The sequence below is a fragment of the Oryctolagus cuniculus genome, chromosome 5, assembly GCF_964237555.1.
Source record: "Oryctolagus cuniculus chromosome 5, mOryCun1.1, whole genome shotgun sequence".
NCBI lineage: Eukaryota > Metazoa > Chordata > Mammalia > Lagomorpha > Leporidae > Oryctolagus > Oryctolagus cuniculus.
In genome coordinates this window covers 43,825,687-43,851,661 of record NC_091436.1, presented here as the reverse complement: position 1 = coordinate 43,851,661, position 25,975 = coordinate 43,825,687, and the positions used below count along the sequence as shown (strand labels likewise).

General features: G+C 41.7%; 1 protein-coding gene and 1 long non-coding RNA gene across 11 annotated transcripts in view; one reads left to right on the top strand and one right to left on the bottom strand.

Moving 5' to 3' along the window:
- NCOA7 (nuclear receptor coactivator 7) overlaps window positions 1-2,436 on the top strand; it is a 160,685-nt gene extending 158,249 nt beyond the window's left edge. For all 10 annotated transcript variants that reach the window (XM_070073629.1, XM_008263471.4, XM_008263473.4 and 7 more), the window contains one exon: window positions 335-2,436. In XM_070073629.1, the coding sequence (XP_069929730.1) occupies window positions 335-470 (136 nt within the window). In that variant the 3' untranslated portion in view covers window positions 471-2,436. The remainder of the gene's footprint in view (window positions 1-334) is intronic.
- LOC103349883 (uncharacterized) lies at window positions 104-25,975 on the bottom strand. Its single transcript, XR_011388535.1, has 3 exons — window positions 24,369-25,975; window positions 6,220-6,292; window positions 104-781 (listed from the first exon to the last, which is right to left on the bottom strand). It is a non-coding gene; the product is annotated as an uncharacterized lncRNA (long non-coding RNA).

Genomic DNA, 25,975 nt, shown 5'->3' with positions numbered 1-25,975 from the left:
GCTAACCATGATATTGGTGTCAGGTGACTTTTAGCTAATCTGTGTGCTAAACACATGACCTAACCACTGACACAATCAAAGTGACCTAGCACATGACACAGAGTCACAGGTAAAATCATTTATTTATATGCCTAAATGAGCAACTATTACCACTTATCTTTTAGAAAAGACATGTAGTTTCAAGGAAATATAGGAAATATACCCTGTATTTTACAAGCATGTTAGAGTTTTGTCTGTGGCATAAAAGAAAGAAGCTAGGGCAAGGGAGGGCATTAAGTGCTCCACATATGAGAAGTATTTTCATCTTTCTTTTTTTTTTTTTTCATATTTTCAGGGGACGGTTTGGTTTGTGGCTAGATGCTGATTTGTACCATGGACGAAGCAACTCTTGCAGCACTTTCAATAATGACATTCTTTCCAAAAAGGAAGACTTCATAGTTCAGGACCTGGAGGTATGGACATTCGAGTGAAATTCAGACCACCTTAAAACACAACATTGAAAAGACTGGGTTCCCTTGGCCCTCCTAACGTTGGCTGGAAAACAAAGTCCCAGGCCAGTCTGCCCCATCCCACCATATTGCTTTCTTTCTGCCGTCATCTCAGAGCATGATCACCTTGCAGAAAGATTCCGAAAGGTATGTGTGGAAGGCAGGCGCTGAAGAAGGAAATTTGAAGTCCAGACTGTTGAAAGACTTTGTACTTCCACTTGCTTCAAATCCATGCAGTGAGGAATCAGAGTGTTTATAGATATATGAGTTAATGCAATTTTTATTTTTGGTAACTGTGAAAAAAAAAAGATACTGTGGAAATATATACATGCCTTGTGTATTTATCAACATAATTTTCATTACCAAATGTACAGCTATTGTTTGCCGTGGGAAAGGTTTGTCTCATTCAGAAAAATTGAAAGTACACAGCACTTAAAGGGAATAGTTTTTTTTTAAAAAGTGTTTTATTTATTATTTCTAGTTCATTGTCTACAATGTGTTGGCAGTTTTTTTTCTTTTAATGTGTCAAATATTGAAATAAAGAAATATATACATTTTGTGCTATGTTTTGGGGAACAAATCTGTTTGATTTATATAGTTTTATATTGAATTTTTTTTGCCCTGATTGTTTAGGGTGATAGGCCATCAGTAGCATATGTGTATGTATATATACATATGTGAGTATATAATACTGAATTTTTAAAAGCTCATTACCAATGTTCATTGATTTGTCATATTATAGAACAGCTTTTTATTTAGCCATTATAAAGGTACGTTTTTAGTTTTTCAACCGTGAACATATTTGTGTAAAAAAGAATGTACCACTTTTCACAGTTATAAGTTGATATTTATAGAAATGGATACCTTTATGAATCTAGACTTAGGACAGACACCCCTTTGGAAAAAAAAAAAGTTTTACTTCTTATAAAATCATGTGTGTTAATAGCAAAAACTTTATTTTCATAGTGTTTTTTGCACAGCTTTCCCTAAGTGTTTACATTCATGAGCAGGCCTCTATTTTAAAGGGGGTTGGGTGCTTTAATTTCTGCATTTTTGAAAATCAAATGAAAACTGTCAAGTTGGACCAACTATCTTGGTTTCTAGATTTTTTATTTGAGAAAAAGCAATGTAAAGAAATTTGGAATTCTTTAGCAGAATTGAAATAAAAAAGAAAACCCCTTTCTAAAATACCAACCCATTTTCACATCATAAAAATCTTTTATTATAAGTATAATAAAGCCTTGTTAAAAATTTAACCAATATTATTGATTGTTAAACTTCTATGAAAGCCAAAGACTGCTGATGAAAAAAAAAATTACAAATAATAGCCAAAGTTGAAAACTGGACTGTCGTAAATTATTTCCTCACTGATCTTTGAAAGGACAAATTGATAACAAGTAGTACTTATGCATCTGCATTTAAAAAAAGCTCTTAGAGTATTTAATTTAGATTTTTCTCCTATTTTAGACTATTTGTAAGGGAACAAACTTTCCAGTGACCACTTGTCAGATCAACAACTATTATACTCCCTTTCCATTCCATGCAAGTTTAAATGAATGCTATAACATGTTAAATCTGTAGTCCAGGCATATTTTTCACCCAAGTTCTCCTATTGAGAACGCTTGATTAACAACATTATTGGCAGTTTAACTTTAATCTGCTTGTTAAATAATGTGTTGGTGTGAGATACCAGGAATGTTTCATGTTGATCATATTTACCATTTGCAACCATATGCTATTAATAAACAAAATGGTCATTTTGCATATAGTTTACTCTTACCTAGTTTAGTCCATGATACTATACTTGTGAGAGCATATCCAGATGCTATGTTCTCTATTTAAAACAGTATTGTCCAGTCAGAAATGTGTGATCCTTCCTTGATGGCTATTGACTATATGTAATGCAGTGCTATCCCAATATTTTCAATAAAGGAATTTATGCACTCAGTGTGATTTTCTTTCCCAAGGATTTATTCATCAGGCATTTAATTGGGTACTAGAGTGTTTGCTTTTGTGAGATGGTGATGAAATAGCTGAGACTAAACAAGGTGCAGCACTAGTGTTTTCATTGCCACCCTGGAAACTCTCTCTTCATTCCCTGTAGCATCCCCGCCTCTTCTCTCATCAGTTCATGGAAATTGCTTTGTTGTAGTTACTCCAGACAAGTCTTGCTCTGTCTACCAGTCTCTCTGCTCTAAATCCTCCTGGCTGTTCTGTGAATAATGACTTCCTCCTTTTAACATCTGTCTCAACCTGCTTCCTCATTTCCTTGAGGGAGGGACACTTTCCCACTGGCTAAGTTTTCTTTGGCATCCTGTCACCTAACTCCTAAAGATGAAGACACCAAGCAATTTTCATTGCTTCTAAATCTTTAAGTTCATAAGTCCCTATCACAGGACTTAGGCAGGAGGAGGCAACCAAATGTTTCTTCAGGCTCTATTGAAAATGATTTAGGTATATCCCCATTCTGAAAGCCACCAGGGACACCCAGAACTAGTATGAGAAGTATGCTGCCCTTAATTTAACTTCCCTTTCCTTAATTCCGTTTACAGTTTTAGACACACATGAAACAGAAGTAATAAAAGATTTGCTCTCCTTTTGAAGGCATTGAGGACCTCTCAAGCCAGAAAGGGGTTCTCAGATTTATGTTCTTTTTAGGACACTTAACCTATTTTTACTAATTTAATCAGAGAAAAGTAAAAGTGGTCAGAAGCCAACAGAAATGTCAAAAACTCTAGATAAAAGAGCCATACTCACTCCTTGTGCAAGTCTCAGAAGTGCCTTTGACCACTTCCTTCTGCCTAATCAGATCACACTCTTTCTCATCTAGGGGAAGCCCCTGGCCTATTCCCACGTCCTAGCCTATGATCTTTATTCACAGTGATCCCCTCCCAGAAGCTGTCTTTAGTGAGAAAGTTAAACTTCACAACTCACACCAAAGTCTTTAAGTCTTAAGTCTTAAGGTCTTACTCCTTTACCTTACCTTCTGTTTCAACTCACTAGTGGTTCAGAATAAAAATTATACAGGGTCTCCCTGGTAGGACCAATCAAGCCATCAAAATGGTGTTTTTTTATAGGATAGTTTGGCAACCTTTTATCTTTTAGATCAGCACTGTGCAGTGGAACACTCTGATGGTGGTGATGTTCCACCATCCTCGTCCTTTGTGATAGCAACCAGCTATCACACTAATGTCCAACACTTAAAATGTGCCTTGGTGTTAAGGGAGCTAAATTTTCTATTTCATTCACTTTTAATTCATTTAACATAGCCATATTTGACCAGTGGCTTACCATATTAAGCAGCACAGCTTTAGATCAAGATGTTACTACCAAATTTTATTATCATCAGACTATGCTTTCTCACTGAAACATAACCTTCAGTTCCAAGGATCTGCATCTTTCTCTTATCATTCATTATATATTTCTACACAGTCTGGCACCACCTGAGATTTTAGCATGTCTCCTAGTCTTAAGGTAGTCGGCTTACAAAGCAACCAGAGAACTGCATTCTGTAGACTGTTTCCATAATGAAAAATTGAGTCCCTATGGGATTACTGATCCCTCTCTCTAACCAAGGGTAATGAAACCTCTCCTAGTGCCCAGGGCTGTCTCACATAAGGTTTTCCTGATGTGGCCATAGCACATATTTTGTTCTTATACTGGATGTGCTACTGCCTCCTTGGAAGCACACCATATCCTTAACAGACACCTATCCACAATTCATGATAAGGGCCACAGGAAAGAAAAAATGAACACATTATTTACATAGAGTTAGTAATGGGACCCTTAAGAATGCCTCCTGGGGCCAGTACTGTGGCGCAGTGGTTTTAAGTCCCAGCCTGCAATGCCGGCATCCCATATGGGTGCAGGTTCAAGTTCTGGCTATTCTACTTCCCATAAAGCTCTCTGCTATGGCCTAGGAAAGCAGTAGAAGATGGCCCACAGTGCTTGGGCCCCTGCACTTGCATGGGAGACATGGAAGAAGCTCTTGCCTCCTGACTTCAGATCAGCTCATCTCTGGCCATTGTGGTTATTTGGGGAGTGAACCAGTGGATGGAAAACTTATCTCCCTGTCTCTCTGGCTCTACCTCTCTCTATCTAACTCTTTGAAATAAATAAAAAAATCTTAAAAAAAAAAAAAAAAGAGAGAGAGAGAGAGAATGCCTCCCACAGTGCTATTCGATGGCCACTCTTCCTTTCCCAGATTGCCATAGAGGGTGGGAAGATTGCCACATATACACCCAGAGAAATTACCTGCATGTGGAGAAAGTTTTCAATATCAACCTGTTAGAATGAAAGGCAGCCAAAATTCGTGGGAGGGAGACAATTAGATTGCCTTAGTGCCATCACCAAAGGACCACAATTTGACTAAACCCTCCACTGTAGCATTATGGAAAGTAAACCTGAATGAAAAGCCCACAGGAGCATTTCAGGCATGGAAAGCCAAGACACTGAGGCAAAAAATGTCCTACGCGAAGGATCTCGGTGGGTGAGACCACAACGGAAAGAAGTGGTCATCAAAGAAAGAGGTATTTTTCTCTGAAAGGAGGAGAGAAATTCCACTTTGTTTATGGCCTTGTCTAAATGCTGACAGAATCTGTGGATTTGAAAGGTTTCCATAGCCTAGGCAGCTCATGTCAAGAGCCTCAGGTGATCACTAACGTTATACATAAAAGTTTTAATTGCTAAAGTAACAAGAGTCACTGTGCACTAACTTCCTGTGCAGGACTTCTGTTCTCAAAGAGTTGTATTATAACTATGTCTAAGTGTTCCCAAAAGATGTATCATTCTTGGGTGCTTCTTTAAGGTTAATTAAGTGAAATTCAAGTTGCAATGACTTTGATTAGCCCTTGTCTCAACTGTTGAGGAACAGTTTATTTTTTGTTTGTTTGTTTTTTACCATGCACATTGTTGAACTCTTTAGTATAGAGTTGGTCTGGTGTATAAAATTAATCAAAAATAGATCTTAGTGGAGAATGGGACTGGGAATGGGAGAGGGAGGAGGAGGAGGGGTAGGAGAGTGGGAGGGGGTATGATGGGAAGAATCACTATATTCCTAAAGTTGTACTTATGAAATGCATGAAGTCTGTATTCCTTAAATAAAACGTTTCTTTTGGGGGAAAATTAATTTTTTAAATTTACTGATTTGAGAGGTAGAGTTACAGAGAGTGAGAGGGAGAGACAGAGAGAAAGGTCTTCCGTCCGTTGGTTCACTCTCCAGTTAGCTGCAACAGCTGGAGCTGCACCGATCTGAAGCCAGGAGCCAGGTGCTTCTTCCCAGTCTCCAATGTGGATGCAGGGGCCCAAGGACTTGGGCCATCTTCAACTGCTTTCCCAGGCCATAGCAGAGAGCTGGATTGGAAGAGGAGCAGCCGGACCAGAACCGGCGCCCATATGGGATGCCAGCACCTCGGGCAGAGGATTAACCTACTGTGCCATGGTGCCGACCCCATAAATAAATAAATTTTAAAAAAAGAAAGTATGTAAAAAAATCAAAATGAAACAAACAAAAAAAAAAGTAAACCTGAACTAACTTGACATGACCCTTTGGAAAAATGCTGAACAAGAAACACCCACAGGATACACATTCACAGTCAACAAGCTTAGATGATAAGGCATGTCTTCGTGTGCTTCTACAGCCAAAATCATCCTCGCCATGACATCATTTTATAAACACTGGAACTGAGCCAGTTCAGCCTTCAGTCTCCACAGTAGTCCTCCTGGGCTTTACCTCACTCTCCTGTGCTTGAGATCAGATCCCATGCTTCCATCTTCAAAGACTCCAGTTAACAAAAACGATCTTCCTACAAATATAGGAAACATCATGTCAATCTTGAGAGTTATTACTTCCTACCCAACAAGACCAAGTCTTGTTCCCTTGTAGCATCTTGTTTCCCTATTAGATCCTCCAAAGGGCCAGAAAAGTGGATAGGTTTGATCTGGAAGTGTCCCAGGTGAGTGTTGGGGGCTTATAGCATGGGTCCCTTTTAGAAGTTCTGGTGATATGGTTAGATGACTTGGGTAGAGCTCAAAACTTTTTTTTTTCATAAAATATTTATTTTTTTGAAAGGCAGAATTACAGAGAGAGAAAGAGGGAGAGATCTTCCATTGCTGATTCACTCCCCAAATGGCTACAATGGCTAGGGCTGTGCTAGGCCAAAGCCGGGAGGCAGGAACTTCATCTGGGTCTCCCAAATGGGTGGCATGGGCCCCACCACTTTCCAAGACTTATTAGCAGCGATCTGCATCTGAAGTGGAGCAGCTGGGATGCAAACCAGATGAATTCAAAACTTCTAAAGACTTCAAGAGGTGGCAAGGCACAGGGGTTAATGTATGGATTCACTAACAATAGATATCCTGGGTTTTAATGTCAGCTCTAGAGCTTACTAGCTGTGTGACTTTGACTATGTAATGCCTATGTGTTTCATTTTCCTTATCTTTAATAGTATAATTATAGCCACTCCAAGACTATATAGTTATTAAAGCACTCAAAATAGTGCCTTACATATAGGAAGTACTAACAAGTGTTACATATATAAAATAATAGAGGAATTCCTCCTTTCAGTGGAGAAACTATCTAATGAAAAATAGATTACAGGAAAGTTCATATTTTAAGTTAGTAACATTTCAATTTGAAAACTAGATGCAGACAGTGTAATGACTCATGCTCTTTACATATTTCAATGGTTTTCTTTTTTAATTTTCTCACCCCGGTTAGAATGGCTCACATGCAGAAATCTACCAACAACAGATGCTGGCGAGGATGTGGGGAAAAAGGGACACTAACCCACTCTTGGTGGGAATGCAAACTGGTCAAGCCACTATGGAAGTCAGTCTGGAGATTCCTCAGAAACCTGAAGATAACCCTACCGTTCGACCCAGCCATCCCACTCTTTGGAATTTACCCAAAGGAATTTAAATTGGCAAACAAAAAAGAGGTCTGCACCCTAATGTTTATTGCAGCTCAATTCACAATAGCTAAGACCTGGAACCAACCTAAATGCCCATCAACGATAGATTGGATAAAGAAATTATGGGATATGTACTCTTTAGAATACTATACCGCAGTAAGAAACAACGAAATCCAGTCATTTGCAACAAAATGGAGGAATCTGGAACACATCATGCTGAGTGAAATAAGCCAGTCCCAAAGGGACAAATACCATATGTTCTCCCTGATCGGTGACGACTGACTGAACACCAAGAGGGAAACCTGTTGGAGTGAGGTGGACACTATGGGAAACGGTGGCTTGATCAGCATAGCCCTGACTGTTAATGAACAACTTAATACAGTATCCCTCTTAGTAGTTTTTTTATCTGTTCTACTTAATTTTCTAAAACATTTTTGTTAATGTATGAAAAGCAGAGTGACGAGAGAGAGAAAGAGAAAGGCAGAGAGAGAAAACAAAGATCTTCCATTTTCTGGTGCATTCCCCCAAATGCCCACAACAGCCAGGGCTGGGCAAGGCAGAAACCAGGAGCCAGGAATTTCATTCAGGTCTCCTACGTATGTGGCAATGAACCTAAGTACTTGGGCCATCATCTGCTGCCCCCAAGGCATATTAGCAAGAAGTTGGATCAGAAGTGAAGGCAGGGGGCCAGTGCTGTGGTATAGCAGGCAAAGCTGCTGCCTGCAATGCCGGCATGCATCCCATATGGGCCATGGTTCGAGTCCCGGCTGCTCCACTTCCAGTCCAGCTCTCTGCTATGGCCTGGGAGGGCAGTGGAGGATGGCCCAAGTCCTTGGGCCCCTGCACTCGTGTGGGAGACCCGGGGGAGGCTCCTGGCTCCTGACTTTGGATCGGTGCAGCTCTGGCCGTGGTAGCCATTTGGGGGTGAACCAATGGAAGGAGGACCTTTCTCTCTGTCTCTCCCTCTCACTGTCTAACTATATTTGTCAAATAAATAATAATAAAAAAAAATTGGGGAGTGAACCATCAGGTGGAAGACCTCTCCCTCTCTCTCTCTGCCTCTCCTCTCTCTGTGTAACTCTTTCAAGTAAAATGGATAGATCTTTAAAAAAAAAAAAAAAGAATTGAAGGCAGGACTTAATTTCAGGCACTCTGATCTGAGATGTGGGTGTCCTACAGTAGCTTAACTCTATGCCACAACACTCACTTCTGTTTTCTTCTTTTTGAGCTGTGAAAGTAACATTCATACTAAATTTATCAAACAATACAGAAGAAAACCCAGTAAAATACCAATGTTTCTGTCCCTATATTCTCAGAGGTAATAGATAAAAAAAATTCCTTGTTTCCTTCTACAGCATTTCTGTGCATGTACAAGCTTATTTATATCTTCTTCATATAAACAGACACATATTATGCATACTATTCAATTAGCCTTGTTATTTATTTATTTGAAAGGCAGAGTGAGACACACACACACACACACACACATGGGGAGAGAGAGAAACCTTTCCACTGGTTCACTTCCCAAATGGGCACAACTGTTGAGACTAGAGCAGGCCATAGCCAGGAGTCTGGGACTCCACTGGGGTTTCCTGGGTGAGTGGCAGGAACTCAAGGACTTGTACCATCATTGGCTGCTTCCTAGGAACATTCTCAGGGAGCTGGATTGGAAATCCAAGACACTCTAATATGGAATATGAGTGTCACAAGCAGTAGCCTTAGTTTGCCTTTTTAACAATATACCTTAAACATTTTATATCAACATATATAGTTTTAGATCAATCTTTATTATAAACATCTGTCATTGTTTAAACAGTTCTTCATTAACAAACTTTTAACACTTTTTTTGGTCTATCACAACCAATTTTTTAAAGATTTATTTGAAAGAGTTACAGAGAGAGAGGAGAGGCAGATAGAGAAGAGAGAGAGAGGGAGAGAGCGGGCGAGAGAGCTTATAGCCCCTGGTTCACTCCCACAACGACTAGAGCTGGGCCAGGCTGAAGCCAGAAGTCTGGAGCTTCTAGATTTCCCACATGGGTGCAGGATATGGCTTTAACCTGCTGCACCGCAGCACCAGTCCCTACAACCAATTCATAATGAACAATCTTATAGCTAGAATTTTGTGTGTTTATCTATTCTATATTTGTAGGACACTTTTTATCAATGCATCAGTGTATATGCTTTTAAAAAGATACTATGAATTACTCCACTTCAAACATTATACTAAGGAAGAGTGTTTTTAGCCTAGTGGTCAAGGAACCCACATCCCCCATCAGAGTACCTGGGTTTGATAGCTGATTCTGGTTCCTGACTCTAGCTTCCTGCTAATGTAGACCTTGGGAGGTAACAAGTGATGTCTGAAGTAGTTGGGTTCCTGCCACCAGTGTGGGAGATCAGCATTATGTTCCTGGCTCCTAGCTTTGGCTTGGCTCAGTCATGTCTCCACATACTCCAACCCTCACACAAATTTTAAAAAATTAATAAAAAAGTTATACTAGTTTACATCAACTATGTATGAGCACATCAGTTTTTTCACACCCTGACCTATACAGGCTAGCTAATCTTTTTTTATTCTTTGCTCGAAGGGTATGTTATTTCAATGTTTATTCTTTAATCATGGATGAGGTTGAACAACTTTCTACATGTATTACTCATTTATGTCTTTTTTCTGAATAGTTTGTCCATGTACTTTGTGTATTTTTAAAAAAATATTATCTATTTTACTTGAAAGAGTTACAGAGAGGGAGAGACAGAGAGAGAGAGAGAGAGAGAGAGAGAGAGAGAGAGATTCCATCTTATAGTTCAATCCACAAATTGCTACAAACTGCCAGAGCTGGGCCATGCTGAAGCCAAGAGCCAGAAGCATCCTGCAAGTCTCCCACATGGATGCAGGGGCCCAAGCACATGGGAAATTTTCCACTGCCTTCTCAGGCACATGAGTAGGGAGCTGGATTGGAAGTAGAGCAGCCAAAAATCAAATTGGCACCTATATCGGGATGCTAGTGCTGTACGCAGTGGCCTAACCCACAATGCCACAGTGCCAGCCCATTTTGTTCATTTTTCTATTGAGTTAGTCATCTTATTTTTACCAATTTTAAAGTATTCTTTGTATATTCACAAAATTAGCCCTTTGTCATATATATATTATACATATTTTTCTGTTTAAATATATATATATTAAAGATTTTATTCATTTATTTGAGAGGTAGAGTTACAGACAGAGAGGGAGAGACAGACAGATAGTTCTGTCGCCATCCGATAGTTCACTCTTCAGATGGCTGCCATGGCTGGACCTGAGCTGATCTGAAGCCAGGAGCCGGGAGCTTCTTCTGGTCTCCCACATGGGTGCAGGAGCCCAAGGACTTGGGTCATCTTCTACTGCTTTCCCAGTCCATAGCAGAGAGCTGGGTTTGAAGAGGGGCAGCTGGGACACAAACCAGAATCCATGTGGGATGCCAGTGCTGAAGGCAGAAGCTTAGCCTCCTATACCATAATGCCCACCCCTCTGTTTATAGTTTTAAAATAGATTTTTTACACACAAGGGTTTTAAAAAATATTATCAGGTAATTGTCCTCAAACTTTCCAATCATTTCCATTATAACCTCTAAACCATAATTGTTTTAGATTGTGACATTTATTCTGCATTATTTTCACTTCTCATATAACCACCTCCCAAAATTATATATTAATACTTTCTTTCACCTAATCTAGTAATGCACCCTCTCATTTAGTGTATGCTGTTACACTCCCTCTTACCTCAGCATAATTAAAAACAACTTCCTCAACATCAAATTCACTTTGCATCGGCCTCTAATTTCCTTCTAATACATACCAGCACCTTTAGGAAGGGTCCTAGGGCAAGAGCTGAATGTTCACCTTGAGTAACATCTTCAAGTGGGTAAGCTAGAGCTAAGCAAGTTTGACAGACTTCTATCTGGATCTACTGAGCCTTTCACAGTGCCTTGCTGAGGATCAATTTGTGTATTAATAATAGGGATAGGGACCGGTGCTGTGGCGTAGCAGGTAAAGCCGATCCAGATCTCTGCTATGGCCTGGGAAAGCAGTAGAAAATGGCCCAAATCCTTGGGGCCCTGCAAATCCTCAAAATGAAGACAATACAATTATTATCTCTGTTATAGAGGGGAGAATTCTCCAGGAGATTTAGAGAATTTGTTCAAAATCACAGAAATGTATGAGGGACCTCAGAACTGACCTTTAACCATAATACAGCCTTAGTATTTTCCAATCCTTATACTATCTCCCCCAGCCAGTACCCTCACTCTGCTTAACCATCTCAGGCACCAAGACCAACTGTCCTCCACTCTAGAAAGCAAGCTCCTGACTGGTTAGGAGCAACTGTATGACTACCTAAGTCCTACTCACCTTTATATCCTCAGGGTCTGGCAGAGTATACTGCCCCTAAGAGGCATTCAATAAAAGCTTGTCAAGCTTAGCACTGAACCCCGAAGTTGTTAATGGATTTGTCCAACATTTCTCAGCTAAATGACAAAGCTGAAACTAAAGCACAAGTTTGGAAATCCTAGCTCTCCTGTCCTGTCCCCTACATAATGCTGAATCATCTCAGATTTATGGGCATCAGTCTTGAGAGATGGCTCATGGTGATGCAGGAAGGAATGATCTCCTCTGCAGCTGCTAGGTTCTCCTCTTTGGATTTTAGGGACTTAAGAGAAAGAAGGCTGGAGAAGACATTTGCGGGGGATGGTTACCTCTTAGAGGATAATTCCTTCATTTTCAATCTCTTAGTTATTAGCACTCTGAAAAAAAATATAGAATGAAAGGAAATTCTAGGGCCTTGACAGTGAGTCACATTCTGAATTTCCAAATGTGATGCTTGAAAATAGTTCATCTTATTGCAAAAGACAGGATTTCATTTTATTTTTTTATAGCTGAGTAGTACTCCATAGTGCATACGTACCATAATTTCTTTATCCAGTCAACAGTTGACAGACTTCTGGGTTTGTTCCATATCATAGCTATTGTGAATTGTGCTGCAATGAACAGATAGCTCTTTCATATACTGATTTCTTTTGGTTTGCGTAAACTCCCAGGAGTGGGATAGCTGAATCATATAGTAAGTCTATATTCAGATTTCTGAAATATCTCCATACTATCTTCAAAGTGGCTGCACCAAGTTTACATTCCCACCAACAGTGGATTAGGGTACCTTTTTCCCCACATTCTCACCACCATTTGTTGTTTGTTGATTTCTGTGTGAAAGCCATTCTAACCAGAGTGAGATGAAACCTCATTGTGGTTTTGATTTGCATTTCCCTGATGGCTGGTGATCCTGAGCATTTTTTCAAGTGTCTGTTGGCCATTTGAATTTCCTCTCTTGAAAAATACCTGCTCAAGTCCTTTGCTCATTTCTTGACTGGGTTGTTTGTTTTGTTGTTGAATTTCTTGAGCTCTTTATAGATTCTGGATGTTAACCCTTTATCAGTTGCATGGTTTGCAAAAATCTTCTCTCATTCTGTCACTTGCCTTTTCACTTTGCTAAGTGTTTCTTTTGCAGTGTGGAAGCTTTTCAGCTTGATATAATCCCATTTGTCAATTTTGGCTTTGATTGCCTGTACATCTGGGTTCTTTTCCAAGAAGTCTTTGTCTATGCCAATGTCTTGCAGAGTTTCTCCAAAGTTCTCTGAAGATTTGATGTTATCAGGTCATAGATTTGGGTCTTTGATCCATTTTGAGTGCATTTTTGTGTAAGGTGTAGGTATGGGTCTAGTTTCATACTTCTGAATGTGGAGATCCAGTTGCCTTAGCACTATTTGTTGAAGAGACTGTCCTTGCCCCATGGATTGATTTACTCCTTTGTCAAAGATTAGTTGGTTGTAGATGTATGTATTGATTTCTGGAGTTTCTATTGTTTCATTGGTCTACATGTCTGTTCTTGTGCCATTACCAAGCTGTTTTGATTATAACTGCCCTGTAGTATGTCTTGGAATCAGGTTTTGTGATGCCTCTGGGTATATCCTGACTTTTACAACAAGATGGACACAAATGAAAACCATTATATTTAATGAAATAAGCCAGTCCCAACGAACAGATAGCATATGTTTTCCCTGATCCAAGGTAACTAATAGAGTACCTAAAATGTAATGTTTAGGAGTGAAGTGGACATTTTGAGATCTGATGATTTTTTTATAGCTCTTGTCTCTTCTGTTGAGGGACAGTGTTTTTTTTTTCTTCATACTATTTGTTGAACTCTTTTACTTAGTGTAGGGTTAACTATACAATCATTAAGTAAAATGAAAATAGATCTTTATAAAAATTATGAGCGGGAATGTAGGAAGAGGAATAAGGGTTGGGACTTGGGTGCTGTGGTGGGGCAAGTATCACTATGTTCCTAAGTCTGTATATATGAAATACATGAAACTTGTATAACTTAAACAAAATTTAAAGAAAAAAAAAGAGGCCGGCGCCACGGCTCACTTGGCTGATCCTCCGCCTGCAGCGCTGGCGCCCCGGGTTCTGGTCCCGGTTGGGGCGCCAGATTCTGTCCCGGTTGCTCCTCTTCTAGTCCAGCTCTCTGCTGTGGCCCGGGAGTGCAGTGGAGGATGGCCCAGGTACTTAGGTCCTGCACCCACATAGGAGACCAGGAGGAAGCACCTGGCTCCTGGCTTCAGATCAGCACAGTGCGCCGGCTGCAGTGTGCTGGCCATAGTGGCCATTTCGGGGGGTGAACCAATGGAAAAGGAAGACCTTTCTCTCTGTCTCTCTCTCACTGTCCACTCTGCCTATCAAAAAAAGAAGAAAAAAAAAAAGAAAGAAAATGGTTCAAGGTGCCGGTGCTGTGGCATAGTAAGCCAAGCCCTGCCAGTGGCACTGACATCCCATATGGGCACTGGTTCGTGTCCTGGCTGCTCCTCTTCTGATCCAGCTCTCTGCTGTGGTCTGGGAAAGCAGTAGAAGACAGCTCAAGTGCTTTGGCGCTAGTACCCACATAGGAGCCCTGGAAGAAGCTCCTGAATCCTGGCTTCAGACCGGCTCAGCTCTGGCCATTGCAGCCATTTGGGGAATGAACCAGCGGATGGAAGACCTTTCTCTGTCTCTCCCTCTCTGTGTCTGTAACTCTATCTCTCAAATAAATAAAATCTAAAAAGAAAGTTCAAAAGATTATTTAAATGAATCACAAACTGTCTACTTATGTTGCACTTAGGTGATGGAATTTAAAGAAGATAGCAAGGCATGTGATTACTTGGATTCTCCCATTCTAACTCATAGTGGTGATTTAGGTAGGAAGGAATATGAGGCAAAGCAATTAAGGAGGACAGTTTATAAAGATCATTTTTCATAAATCAATCAATGCAAAGTAGGACAGTGTCTGGTACTGCTGACACATGTAATAAATATTAGCTAGAGGGGCTTGCACTGTGGAATAGTGGGTAAAGCCACTGTCTGCAGTGTTGGCATCCCATATGAGCACCAGTTCTTGTCCCAGCTGCTCTACTTCTGATCCAGCTCTCTGCTATGGCCTGGGAAAGCAGTACAAGATGGCCCAGGTCCTTGAGCCCCTGAACTTATATGGGAGACCTGGAAGAAGCTCCTGGCTCCTGGCTTCACATCTTCTCAGCTCTCTCTGGCCACTGGGGCCATCTGGGGAGTGAACCAGAGGATAGACAACCTCTCTCTCTCTGCCTATGCTTCTTTGTAACTCTGCCTTTCAAATAAATAAATCAATCTTTCTTTTTAAAAAAATTAGCTAGATCCTAACGTCTCTGCTTCTTTGCACAGGTTACTTAGATGCTCTCAGTTTCCTTAACTATAAAATAAGATCAATAGTTCCTACCTCTCATAGATGATATGAGAATTAAATGGATTAATATGCGCAAAGTGCCTTTACACAGTACTGTATTAATTTACTTTTTTTTTTTTTATTATTTTTTGACAGGCAGAGTGGACAGTGAGAGAGAGAGAGAGAGACAGAGAGAAAGGTCTTCCTTTTGCCGTTGATTCACCCTCCAATGGCCGCCGCGGCTGGCGCGCTGCGGCCGGCGCACCGCGCTGATCCGATGGCAGGAGCCAGGAGCCAGGTGCTTTTCCTGGTCTCCCATGGGGTGCAGGGCCCAAGCACCTGGGCCATCCTCCACTGCACTCCCTGGCCACAGCAGAGGGCTGGCCTGGAAGAGGGGCAACCGGGACAGAATCCGGTGCCCCAACCGGGACTAGAACCCGGTGTGCCGGCGCCGCTAGGCGGAGGATTAGCCTAGTGAGCCGCGGCGCCGGCTTTTAATTTACTTTTTAGAGAGCCACTCTTTTCCTTTTCCTTCACTATGGTTTCTAAGATTCATTTATGTTATTACTGTAGTTATACTTTATTTGTGTGTATCTGTGTGTGTTTACTATTCATTTGTATGAATATACCACTCCACCACTACTTACCCATTCTCCTGTGAGTTTTGCTTTCAGTTTTTGGTTTTTGCTTTTTGGAGTGTATGAATGAATGTTTGGCTTTGAAAGACAGTACCACAGTGGTTCACATAGTGACTACACAATTCACATGTCCCTCAGAGTATCCTGCTCAACATCTGATTTTGTTAGTTTTGCCAATCTCAAGTGTGTGTGATGCTATCTTACTGCGGTTTGCATTTCTATGATTACTAATAAGGAAGAGCATTCTAATCTGCTTTTTTAGCCATTCATATTTTTGTGCGCTGTCTCTTCATGTCTTCTGTTTGCTTTTTGGCCTGTCTTCTTGAGAGGTCACATGACCCCCCGCTGTTCTTGCCTTAAGAATCATAGAAATTAGTCAGCCTATTAATCCTATAGACCTGTGCTTCTCATGAGGATGACAGTTTACATGAGATAAGAGAGTCTCAGGGCCCACAAATATATTTTCTCAAGAGTCTTCCTTAAGCCCACTGTAGCTAGAGAGAGCGAAAAAGAAGAATTTTTGACAGTTCGTGTTTTGTTTTGCAGATGTGGTTATGTATTTGCACTTATTAATTTGTTTATATAATTTTTAAAAGAAGTAGCATTAAGTAGTTCTGTTGTAATAATAACCATTTATTGAGCACTTCTGTTCTAGCTGCTATGCTAAGTACTTTACATGTACAATCTGAGTCTTTTCTAAGATTTTATTTATTTATTTATTTGAAAGGCAGAGAGACAGAGGGAGGAAGGGAGGGAGGGAGGGAGAGAAAAAGTGTCTTCCATCTGCTGCTTCACTCTCCCAGTTGGCCGCAACAGCTGGAACTGCACCAATCTGAAGTCAGGAGCCAGGAGCTTCTTCCAGGTCTCCCACACAGGTTCAGTGGCCAAAGGATTTGGGCCATATTCTACTGCTTTCCCAGGCCATAGCAGAGAGCTGGATTAGATGTGGAGCAGCCGGGACACTAATTGGCGCCCATGTGGGATGCTGACACTGCAGGTGGTGGCTTTACCTGCTATGCCACAGTGCCGGGCCCTGATTTCAGTCTTTGTAATAGCTTTTGATAGTCATAAAATAGGTGCTACTATTATTATTTTCCAAATGAGGAAATGGAAACCCTGAAAAATTAAATAACCTGTTCAAGGAGGAATTGCTACTAAATATAAAAATGGATTTCAACTTGAGGCAGTCTGACTCTTAAAGCCATCCACAGGAAGTATAAAGGGAAAATGCTGTGGGTGCCCAGAAGCTATGCAGGGAGTTGATGAGCATCTGGGGTTCACTGAGCAGAGAAGGAAATGAAGATGGGAAGGTAGATGAAAGAGCTGAAACACCAAGACTAGAAATTACTAGGAAGCCAGGGGAGTACCAAAGGCCCTGGGACAGCTGCTTGCAGAGGTGTGAAGACATTTTGAAGTGCAATGTTTTCATAAAATCTGGGTAAACATCAAGTTAGTATTATGCAACAGGCTTGAATTGTGTTAAGGAGGAATAGAGACAAAAGGCTCTGGACTCTTTTTGGAGAAGCCATGAGTCACAGATGCTGAAGCAGTCTGAGGTAATGGCCAGCAGGAGTTCGGCAGTATTTGTGAGCCAAGTGCTGAAGCTTTCTGTGAGTTAGGGCAATGATCTAGAAGCCGGCAGATGGTGGTGACTGCGCTGCTTGCTCTAGCATGAGACTCAGAAGGCAAAAGGCGGGGAGTGGGTAGGAGTGGAACCACCTGAACGTGGCAGCTAGAAGTAAGCAGAATGCCAGCACTGCTTCCAAACCTCTCAGCATGTTGGCCGTGGGAGGAACAAGCAGCTTTTGCTTGTCAAGGCTCAAGGGAAATGATGCCAGGTTTCAGTGAAGTCCAAGAAAAGAGGGCTCTGTGAGGAGGTTGAGGGTGTAGAGGGCTTATAATGACATTGTGGTTTTTACAGCGGAAACTGTCAAAGGAGGTCAACGTGGTGGGAAAAGCAGCCTGGGACAGTTTGGGTATGAGTAAAAAGAAACTATTGCTTTGAACATAACTAATAAGAACAAGGATGGGTGGTGCAGATGAGCAGGACTAGCCTTGAGATTATAAGAAAATAATTACAAGCGAATTTGAAAGGAAACCAACATTAAGATGTCGGTTGCTGATTGACCTCCTAGCTGTTTCCTTTTGCTTTAGGGGAGAAAGTGACTCTGATGCTACTAGAACACTTGTGAGACAGACCCCTCTCTTATACACCAAGTAAATTATCCTGGATAGGGCCAGTGTTGTGGCACAGTATGTAAAGCCGCCTCCTGCAATGCTGGCATCCTGTACGGGTGCTGGTTCAGGTCCCGGCTGCTCTGCTTCCAATTCAGCTCCCTGCTAATGGACGGGAAAGCTGCAGAAGTTGGCTCAACTGTTTTGGACCCTGTCATCCTGTAAGAGACCAGAATGAAGCCCTTGGCTCCTAGTTTCAGGCTGGCCCAGCCCTGGCCATTGCAGCCATTTGGAGAGTGAACCAGCAGATGGGAGAGAGATGTACCTTTCTCTCTCTCTCTCTCTCTCTCTCCCTCCCTCCCTCCCTCCCCTTTTTTTTAAAATAAATCCTAAAAAAAAAAAAAAATTAAAAATTCTGGACTGACCAAGTCATCTTCCTTGTCCCATCTTCTCCATTTCTAAAATAGAGATAATAACATCATCTCTGAGATTTCATGAGAATCAAATAGATTTATATGAAGTGCATTAGAAAGTTATAAAATTCTAAATGTACATTAGAATTACTGTTCGTCACAGCAACTTTTGTTAATGCTGAATTCCTTATCAGAAATGCAAGATGTAGGTATGCTTTGTTCTTTTAAAAAAAATTACATTCTATGCTTTATATGAGGAAATGGCTTTTAAGAAAGCATTGTGTCAAAAAGCAGAAGTGTTGGGGTGAAGGTTTAGCTTAGAGTTTAGGACTCTGGGTCCTCTATCAGAATGCCTGAGTTTGTAGCTCACCTGACTCATCACTCCAGCTTCTTGCTAATACAGACCTGGGGAGACAGCTGTGATGGCTCAATAATTGGGTCCCTACTACCCATGTGAGAAGCCTAGTTCCCTGCTCCCATCCCAGCCCCAGCTATTGTGGGCATTTGAGGAATAAAAGAGTGGATGGGATCTCTTTGTGTTAGAAAATGTCTTATCTGTGGCATCACCTTAAGACCTGGGTGCCATCTTAGGCTCTGGCCCCCAGACCCATCTTACACAGTAAGCTTCAGTTCTAAGCCCAGCCTGGCTTGCTAGAAGTCAAGTCACCAAACGTCCCAACCAAAAGCATCAGCTCCACCTCTACCCTAACAGGATTTGCTGCTCCCACTTCCCTACCTTCTGCAAGGCTATAACAGGACCTGCTTCCTGCACATGCGCTCTTGACTTCTCTCTCTCGACCCCCCTCTCTTTCCACCCTCTCTCCCTTTACCCCAGCCTGTCAGGTTTCCTCCACCCGACAATAAACCTTTCCTTCAGCTCTGGTGTTTGGTGTGTTTTGTGGTGGCCTTACACTTTGTCTGTATCTCAAATAAATAAACTTAAAACAGCAGAAGTGTCCTACTTTTCAGACAAGTGAGTAAAATAATTCATCAGGGCAATAACAGAGATGAGGAAGTTGTCATAAGGAGGAGTGGTGTTTTTCTTCCATCTTTCTCTTCATTACAAATGATTTACAGTTTCTGCTTAAGAACAACAGATCAAGACTTCTCTTAAAGTCCCTTAGCAATGCTCAAAGAGCCACAAGTCTAGATTTTGGGCCACCTGCCAATGTTTGTTCCAAGGGAGCTGTAAGTTGAGCAAATTAATGACCAGAAACTGGAAATTTCTCTCCTTTCCCCTACGTAAGTGCTCCTCCTCGCCTTCCTTTGCCCAGACCTTTCACCTTTCACCCTCAATCCAACAGATGGAGACCAACAGTACCCCACACAGCCATGTTAGCCTTATTTCATTTTTGTTTTTCTTAAAGAAGGGAGAAATCATTTACTTTTTTTAACCTTTGAAAACATCTAATATTTTTGCAACACTGCTAAAATAGCAAAAAAAAAATTATCCTTATCCACTAAATATAATCCAGGGGAGGTCTCTGTATTCATGTCCAGGAAACCTCCATATAGGATATGAGAAAGGAGTTCCTTATTGTGAACATGGTATTTGATCAGATTTGAACAAACTCACTAACATACTTTCCACATCCTCACTGTAGGATGGAAAGAAAGATGACACTATCAGCAAATGTCCTGTGTCTTCTGATATCATGGCAGAATAACTCAAAAATTTATAGAATGAGATCATCTATAAAACAACAAAAAGGAGGCATCAAGCCCTAGTTTATCCATCCAGAGACCAGTGTTAATGGATCCTTTCCGTCACTGTCTTCCAAATCCATATGCATATTTAACAAACATGGAATATCATACTATCTTCTAACTTCTTTTACTTAGACATGTGTCATAGTATGGTAGTTAAGAACACAGGTTCCTGGCCAGTGCCATGTCTCACTAGGCTAATCCTCTGCCTGCGGTGCCGGCACCCCAGGTTCTAGTCCTGGTTGGGGCGCATGATTCTGTCCTGGTTGCTCCTCTTTCAGTCCAGCTCTCTGCTGTGGCCTGGGAGGGCAGTGGAAGATGGCCCAGGTCCTTGGGCCCTGCACCCGCATGGGAGACCAGGAGGAAGCACCTGGCTCCTGGCTTTGGATCAGCGTAGTGTGCCGGCCATAGCGGCCTCTTGTGGGGTGAACCAACAGAAAAAGGAAGACCTTTCTCTCTGTCTCTCTCTCTCTGTCTAACGCTGCCTGTAAAAAAAAAAAAAAAAAAAAAAAAAAAAAAAGTACACAGGTTCATGTTAGAGTGCTTGAGTTTGCAGTTTTGCTGTCACTAATGGGATGGCACTGCATAAATTCTTTAACTTCTCTGCAGACAGGGATGGAGGTTTTGGACAAAAAAATGACAGAATCTACAGCTACAAGAGTTAGGTTGCCATCAGACAAAATCAGAAGTCTATGAATAAAATGTTTGTAGAGATTAGCAGTTCAGTCTATGGGCCTCTGAGTGAACACATCAAGTATGCAGTTGGATTTTTACTTGGAGAGAATTATGAGCAGAGTTAGAAATGTGGGAGTCAGGGCATCAAGATGGAGCATGGAGATTGGACAAAATCATGGAAGTAATTGTAGACAGGCAAGACCAGGGATTGAGGACTGGGACATTTGGGCACTAAGAACTGAGAGGGGAGATAAAAAGAGAGCAGAGGAAAAGTTTAGGAGGAGTGCAGAAAACCAAGAACAGAGTGACCTGGAAGCACATGGAAAAGGTGCATAATAGAGGCAGACTAGTAAAATGTGCCAGATGCTGCTGATATGTCAGAGAGGAAAAGGACTGGAAATAAACCTTGAATTTGGCAACGTGGCCACTTACCATCTCCAACAGCACTTTGAGTGCAGTGAAAGCTTTGAGGAAGAGTAGGATTAGGAGAGAACTGGAGGAAAGAAATTGTAGAGTAACAAATGCTATCGGGTCCTGATTGGGAAAGTCGGTATAAAAAAGTTTTCATTTTATTTTATTTTTCTCCATATTAAAACATTTATTAATTTTTAATGTGGGAGAAATGATAGCATGTTTGTAGGTGGATTGTAACGATTTCAGTAAAGAGAATAAAATCGATGACACAGGATGTTAAAAGGGGAATTTCTGGAATGATGTCCTTGAGTGGGCAGGAGAAGATGGGATTTAGCGTGACTGAAGGAATTAGCTTTGATGTGAGCACAGACTGTTTATCTTTCATAACAGTCAGAAAGGCCAAATATATGAGTCATCAGTTTGGAAGGAGTCTGTTCTCTTCTGATTACTTCGATTTTTTTCATTACATCCGTTTTCCCTGTTCATGACAGTTACACAGGAAGTGTCAAGACTCCCAAGATGCCCCTCATTTCCAGTCTTCTAGCTTTCATAAAGCTTGTACTTCCTGTAAGTGTTCTTCTCCCTTTCTCACTCCTGAAACTTTTCCACTTATCTTTAGGAATGTAGAAGGCATAATTTCAACTGTGTATGACAATGTTTGTTTATTTACACAATGACAATACTGAATGGTAAGGAATTTTTGCAAATCTGATAGTGAAAAATGTTTTTCATTATTTAACTTGAACATCTCTGGGTTTCTACTAAGGTTGGGTATATTTTCCATATATGTTTTGACTGTACTTTTTCTTTTACTGAATAACTTTCATATAAGCTGCTTACTTTTCTTTTTTTTTTTTAATATTTATTTGAAAACCAGAGTCACAGTGAGGGATGGAAAGAGAGATTTTTTTATCCCCTGGTTAATTCCCCAAATGGCCACATGACCAGGCCTAGGCCAGGCTGAGAAAAGAGCTTCATCCAGGTCTCCCACGTGGGTACAGGGGCCCAAGCACTTGGGCCATCCTCTGCAGCTTTCCTGGGCACATTATCAGAAGTGGAGAAGCTGGGACTGGATATGAATCAGAACTGAAATAGAGCTAGATTAGAAGTGGAGCAGCTGGCACTCACATGAGATGCAGGCACCGCAGCAGGTGGCTTAACCTGCTGTGCCACAGAGCTGGCCCCAGCTGCTTATTTTCCTATGGCAGCTTTTTTCTCTTTCTGGTTGTTTGGTTGAAAACTCTTCCTATGTTAGGATTACTAATCCTATTTCTCCTGAACACTGGAAATAGTCTTACTCTCCCCCCCCTTCCATTTCCCTTTGATTTTCAATGCAGCTTTTGACATTTATGGATATTGTTCAAAATGTTTATTTTATATCCATCAGTAATTTATTTTATAGAATTCATCTTAGGCACTTATGTCTTTTGCTTTCTACCCCAAGACAAAATTTTCACCTACATTTTTAAAAAATCTGGCTTCATTTTTTTGTTACACTGACATAAATATTTCATCAGTAGTATATCTGGGTGTTAAAACATGATGCATTTTTTCCCCTTGAAATGGTGGCCAGTTGTTTCAATTATCTTTATGTGTTAATACCTTATACTGGAAAGCTTCACTGCTCCCTTCCTTACTGAAGTTACCACCCAGCTGGCAGTTTCCTGCTGAGGGTAATTCCCTGGGGAGTGCTCTTAAGAAAGGATTTGGGGGCCGGCTCTGTACAGTAGCAGGTAAAGCTGCTGCTTGCAGTGCCAGCATCCCATATGGGCACCCAGTTGCTCCACTTCTGATCCTGCTCCCTGCTGTTCTGCCTGGGAAAGCAGCAGAGGATGGCCCAAGTGCTTGGGACCCTGTACCTATATGGGAGACCTGGATGAAATCCCTGGCTCCTGGCTTCTGCCTGGCTCAGCCCTGGCCATGGTGGCCATTTGTGCGGAGTCTACCAGTAGCTAGAAGATCTCTCTCTACCTCTGCCTTTCCTTCTCTGTAACTCTTTCAAATAAATAAATAAATCTTTAAAAACAAAATAAAAGAAAGGATTTGGTTGTCAATTGGGTTTTGTACTTGGTCCAAGGCAGCCTCTTAGCTTCACAGCAGCTTGCCAGAAACAGCTCCATCCAGAAACCTGCTATTACCTGGTACCTGAAGCAGTGAGAAAAAGAACATTACTCACTTAGCGTCAGGGAGAGAAATGAGAATGAATAAGAAAAGTTGAGCTTGAAAGAACAATAGCAGCAGCTACACCACCAGTGCTGCCATTGAGAAAATGGAATTTCAGCTTCCATTTCCTTTGTGTAAAATCCTTCCCTGGCTGGTGCCGCGGCTCACTTGGCTAATTCTCCACCTGTGGTGCTGGCACCCTGGGTTCTAGTCCCGGTTGCTCCTCTTCCAGTCCAGCTCTCTGCTGAGGCCCGGGAAGGCAATGGAGGATGCCCCAGGTCCTTGAGCCCTGCACCTGCATGGGAGACCAGGAGGAAGCACCTGGCTCCTGGCTTCGGATCGGCGCAGCACACCGGCCACAGTGCACCGGCTGTAGTGGCCATTTGGGGGGTGAACCAATGGGAAAGGAAGACCTTTGTCTCTCTCTCTCCTCACTGTCTAACTCTGCCTGTCAAAAAAAAAAAAAAAAATCCTTCCCTTCAGAGACCCAGAAGAAGATCCAGGCTCCTGGCTTCGAATCGGCACAACTCTGGCTGTTGCAGCCATCTGGGGAGCGAACCAGCAGATCAAAGCTCTCTCTCTCTCTCTCTGCCTCTCTATAACTCTGCCTTCCAAATAAATCAATAAATCTTTTTTTTTTTTTTAAATAAATCCTTTCCTTCATTCATTCACATGATTTTTCCATTGCCCATTTTGAGGCAGCTAGGCTGGATGTTATAGTAAAAAAGGCCATGTCCCACCCACAGAGAACCTGCATTCTAGATGGAATGCTATGGGGAGCTACTGCCTCATGTAGGAAACATCTGTCCCAGGTATAGGATGCAAACAGCACACAACAATAGAACAGTTTAACAGTGCATGAATAGGCAAATCAACATGTCAGAATACAAAGCATGGAAATGGAAGCGTGGGTATAAGAATCTGAAATGTAATAAAGTTAGAGTTGGAAAGATGGTGAGTATAACATAAGCTTTCTTGGGTTAATAGGAAGGGAGACACCTAAGTAGGTGAACTTACATGATACTTACCTTGCACTGGTGACAGTCACTCTGCTGTCATTCCATCATCTCTACTTTTGGTCTTCATCAGTGTAGCTTATGGTCTCTGATTTCCTTTGTGTACCTTTGCTTTTTTTTTCCTGCGAATAATGTGTTCAGTCTGTTTATATCCGCTGCCTTAAATTTCTTTACTTTCAATCTCTCATAAACCCAACTGGAATCAGGCTTTCTCTCCAACTCCACCACTAAAACTATTTTACCAGCTTTTCCAATGATGTCTGTCCCAGTTTCTCCTTTTTCATCCTGACAGCAGCTTTGACATAGATGAGCACTGCCTCTAACTGGAAACACACTGCTTTGCCTCCAGGGCACCACTCCTGGTTCTCCTCTTGTCTGACAGTATACTTTCCTCAGTCATACCTGACCATCTCTCATTTCTCTGATTTCAAAATGCTAGAGTGCTGTAAGCTCAGTCCTTGGGCCTTTTTTCTACTTGTACTTACTCTTTTGGAGATCTCTTCTAATTTCATGAAGGCGAATGTTCTGCATGCTGAAGAATCGAAGATTGAAATCTTCAGCATAGACTTCTCCCTTAAACTTTAAGCTCATATGTCTGATCACCAATGACACTGCTGCTTAGGTCAAACAGGGATCTATAGTACATTGTATTATTGTTCACAATATCTGTTGTCTTTCCCAGGGATAGGACTGCATTTACCCTGTTCTGTTGATATCAGGTAGGCCATGTGACTTGCTTTGCAAAGTCAGTGACATGAGTGCGTCACTTCTGAGAAGAAGCCTTAAGATCCATCATGGGACTCCATTGTGTTCTTTCCTCCCTCTGTCCTGATACCAGAAACACCCCAGACAGAGGCTGTTTCTTCTGTCTAGGTCTTGAGATAAGTCCACAAAGCCAGAGCTGACTGATGATGGACACAAATGAGAGTAAGAAATAAACCTTTTTGCTTTAAGGCATTAATATTTTTAGAATGCAGCAAACTTAGCCTACACAGATTAAAATAGTATTTCACATTAACATACCCAGAACCTAATGCCTGATTTTCCTTAGCCACTTGCTCCCTGCAAACCTGCTCTTCCCACAGAGTTCCTCATATGGGAAGTGTCAGCTTCAGCCTTGCAGTTTTTAGACTAATAACCTTGGAGTTGTTCTCGACTATTCTCTGAATCTCAGTTTCCATATATAGATCATGGGGACACATCAATGCAAAAAACAGACACAAAAATAAAAATTCCTGTTGATACTCCATTCCTCGGGGGTGAAGAAGATGACAATAAAAAAAAAAAAAACTACAGGCCGGTGCCGCGGCTCACTAGGCTAATCCTCCGCCTAGCAGCGCCAGCACACCAGGTTCTAGTCCCGGTCCGGGCGCCGGATTCTGTCCTGGTTGTCCCTCTTCCAGGCCAGCCCTCTCCTGTGGCCAGGGAGTGCAGTGGAGGATGGCCCAGGTGCTTGGGCCCTGCACCCCATGGGAGACCAGGAAAGCACCTGGCTCCTGGCTCCTGCCATCGGATCAGCGCGGTGTGCCGGCGGCAGCGCGCCAGCCGCGGCGGCCATTGGAGGGTGAACCAACGGCAAAGGAAGACCTTTCTCTCTGTCTCTCTCTCTCACTGTCCAC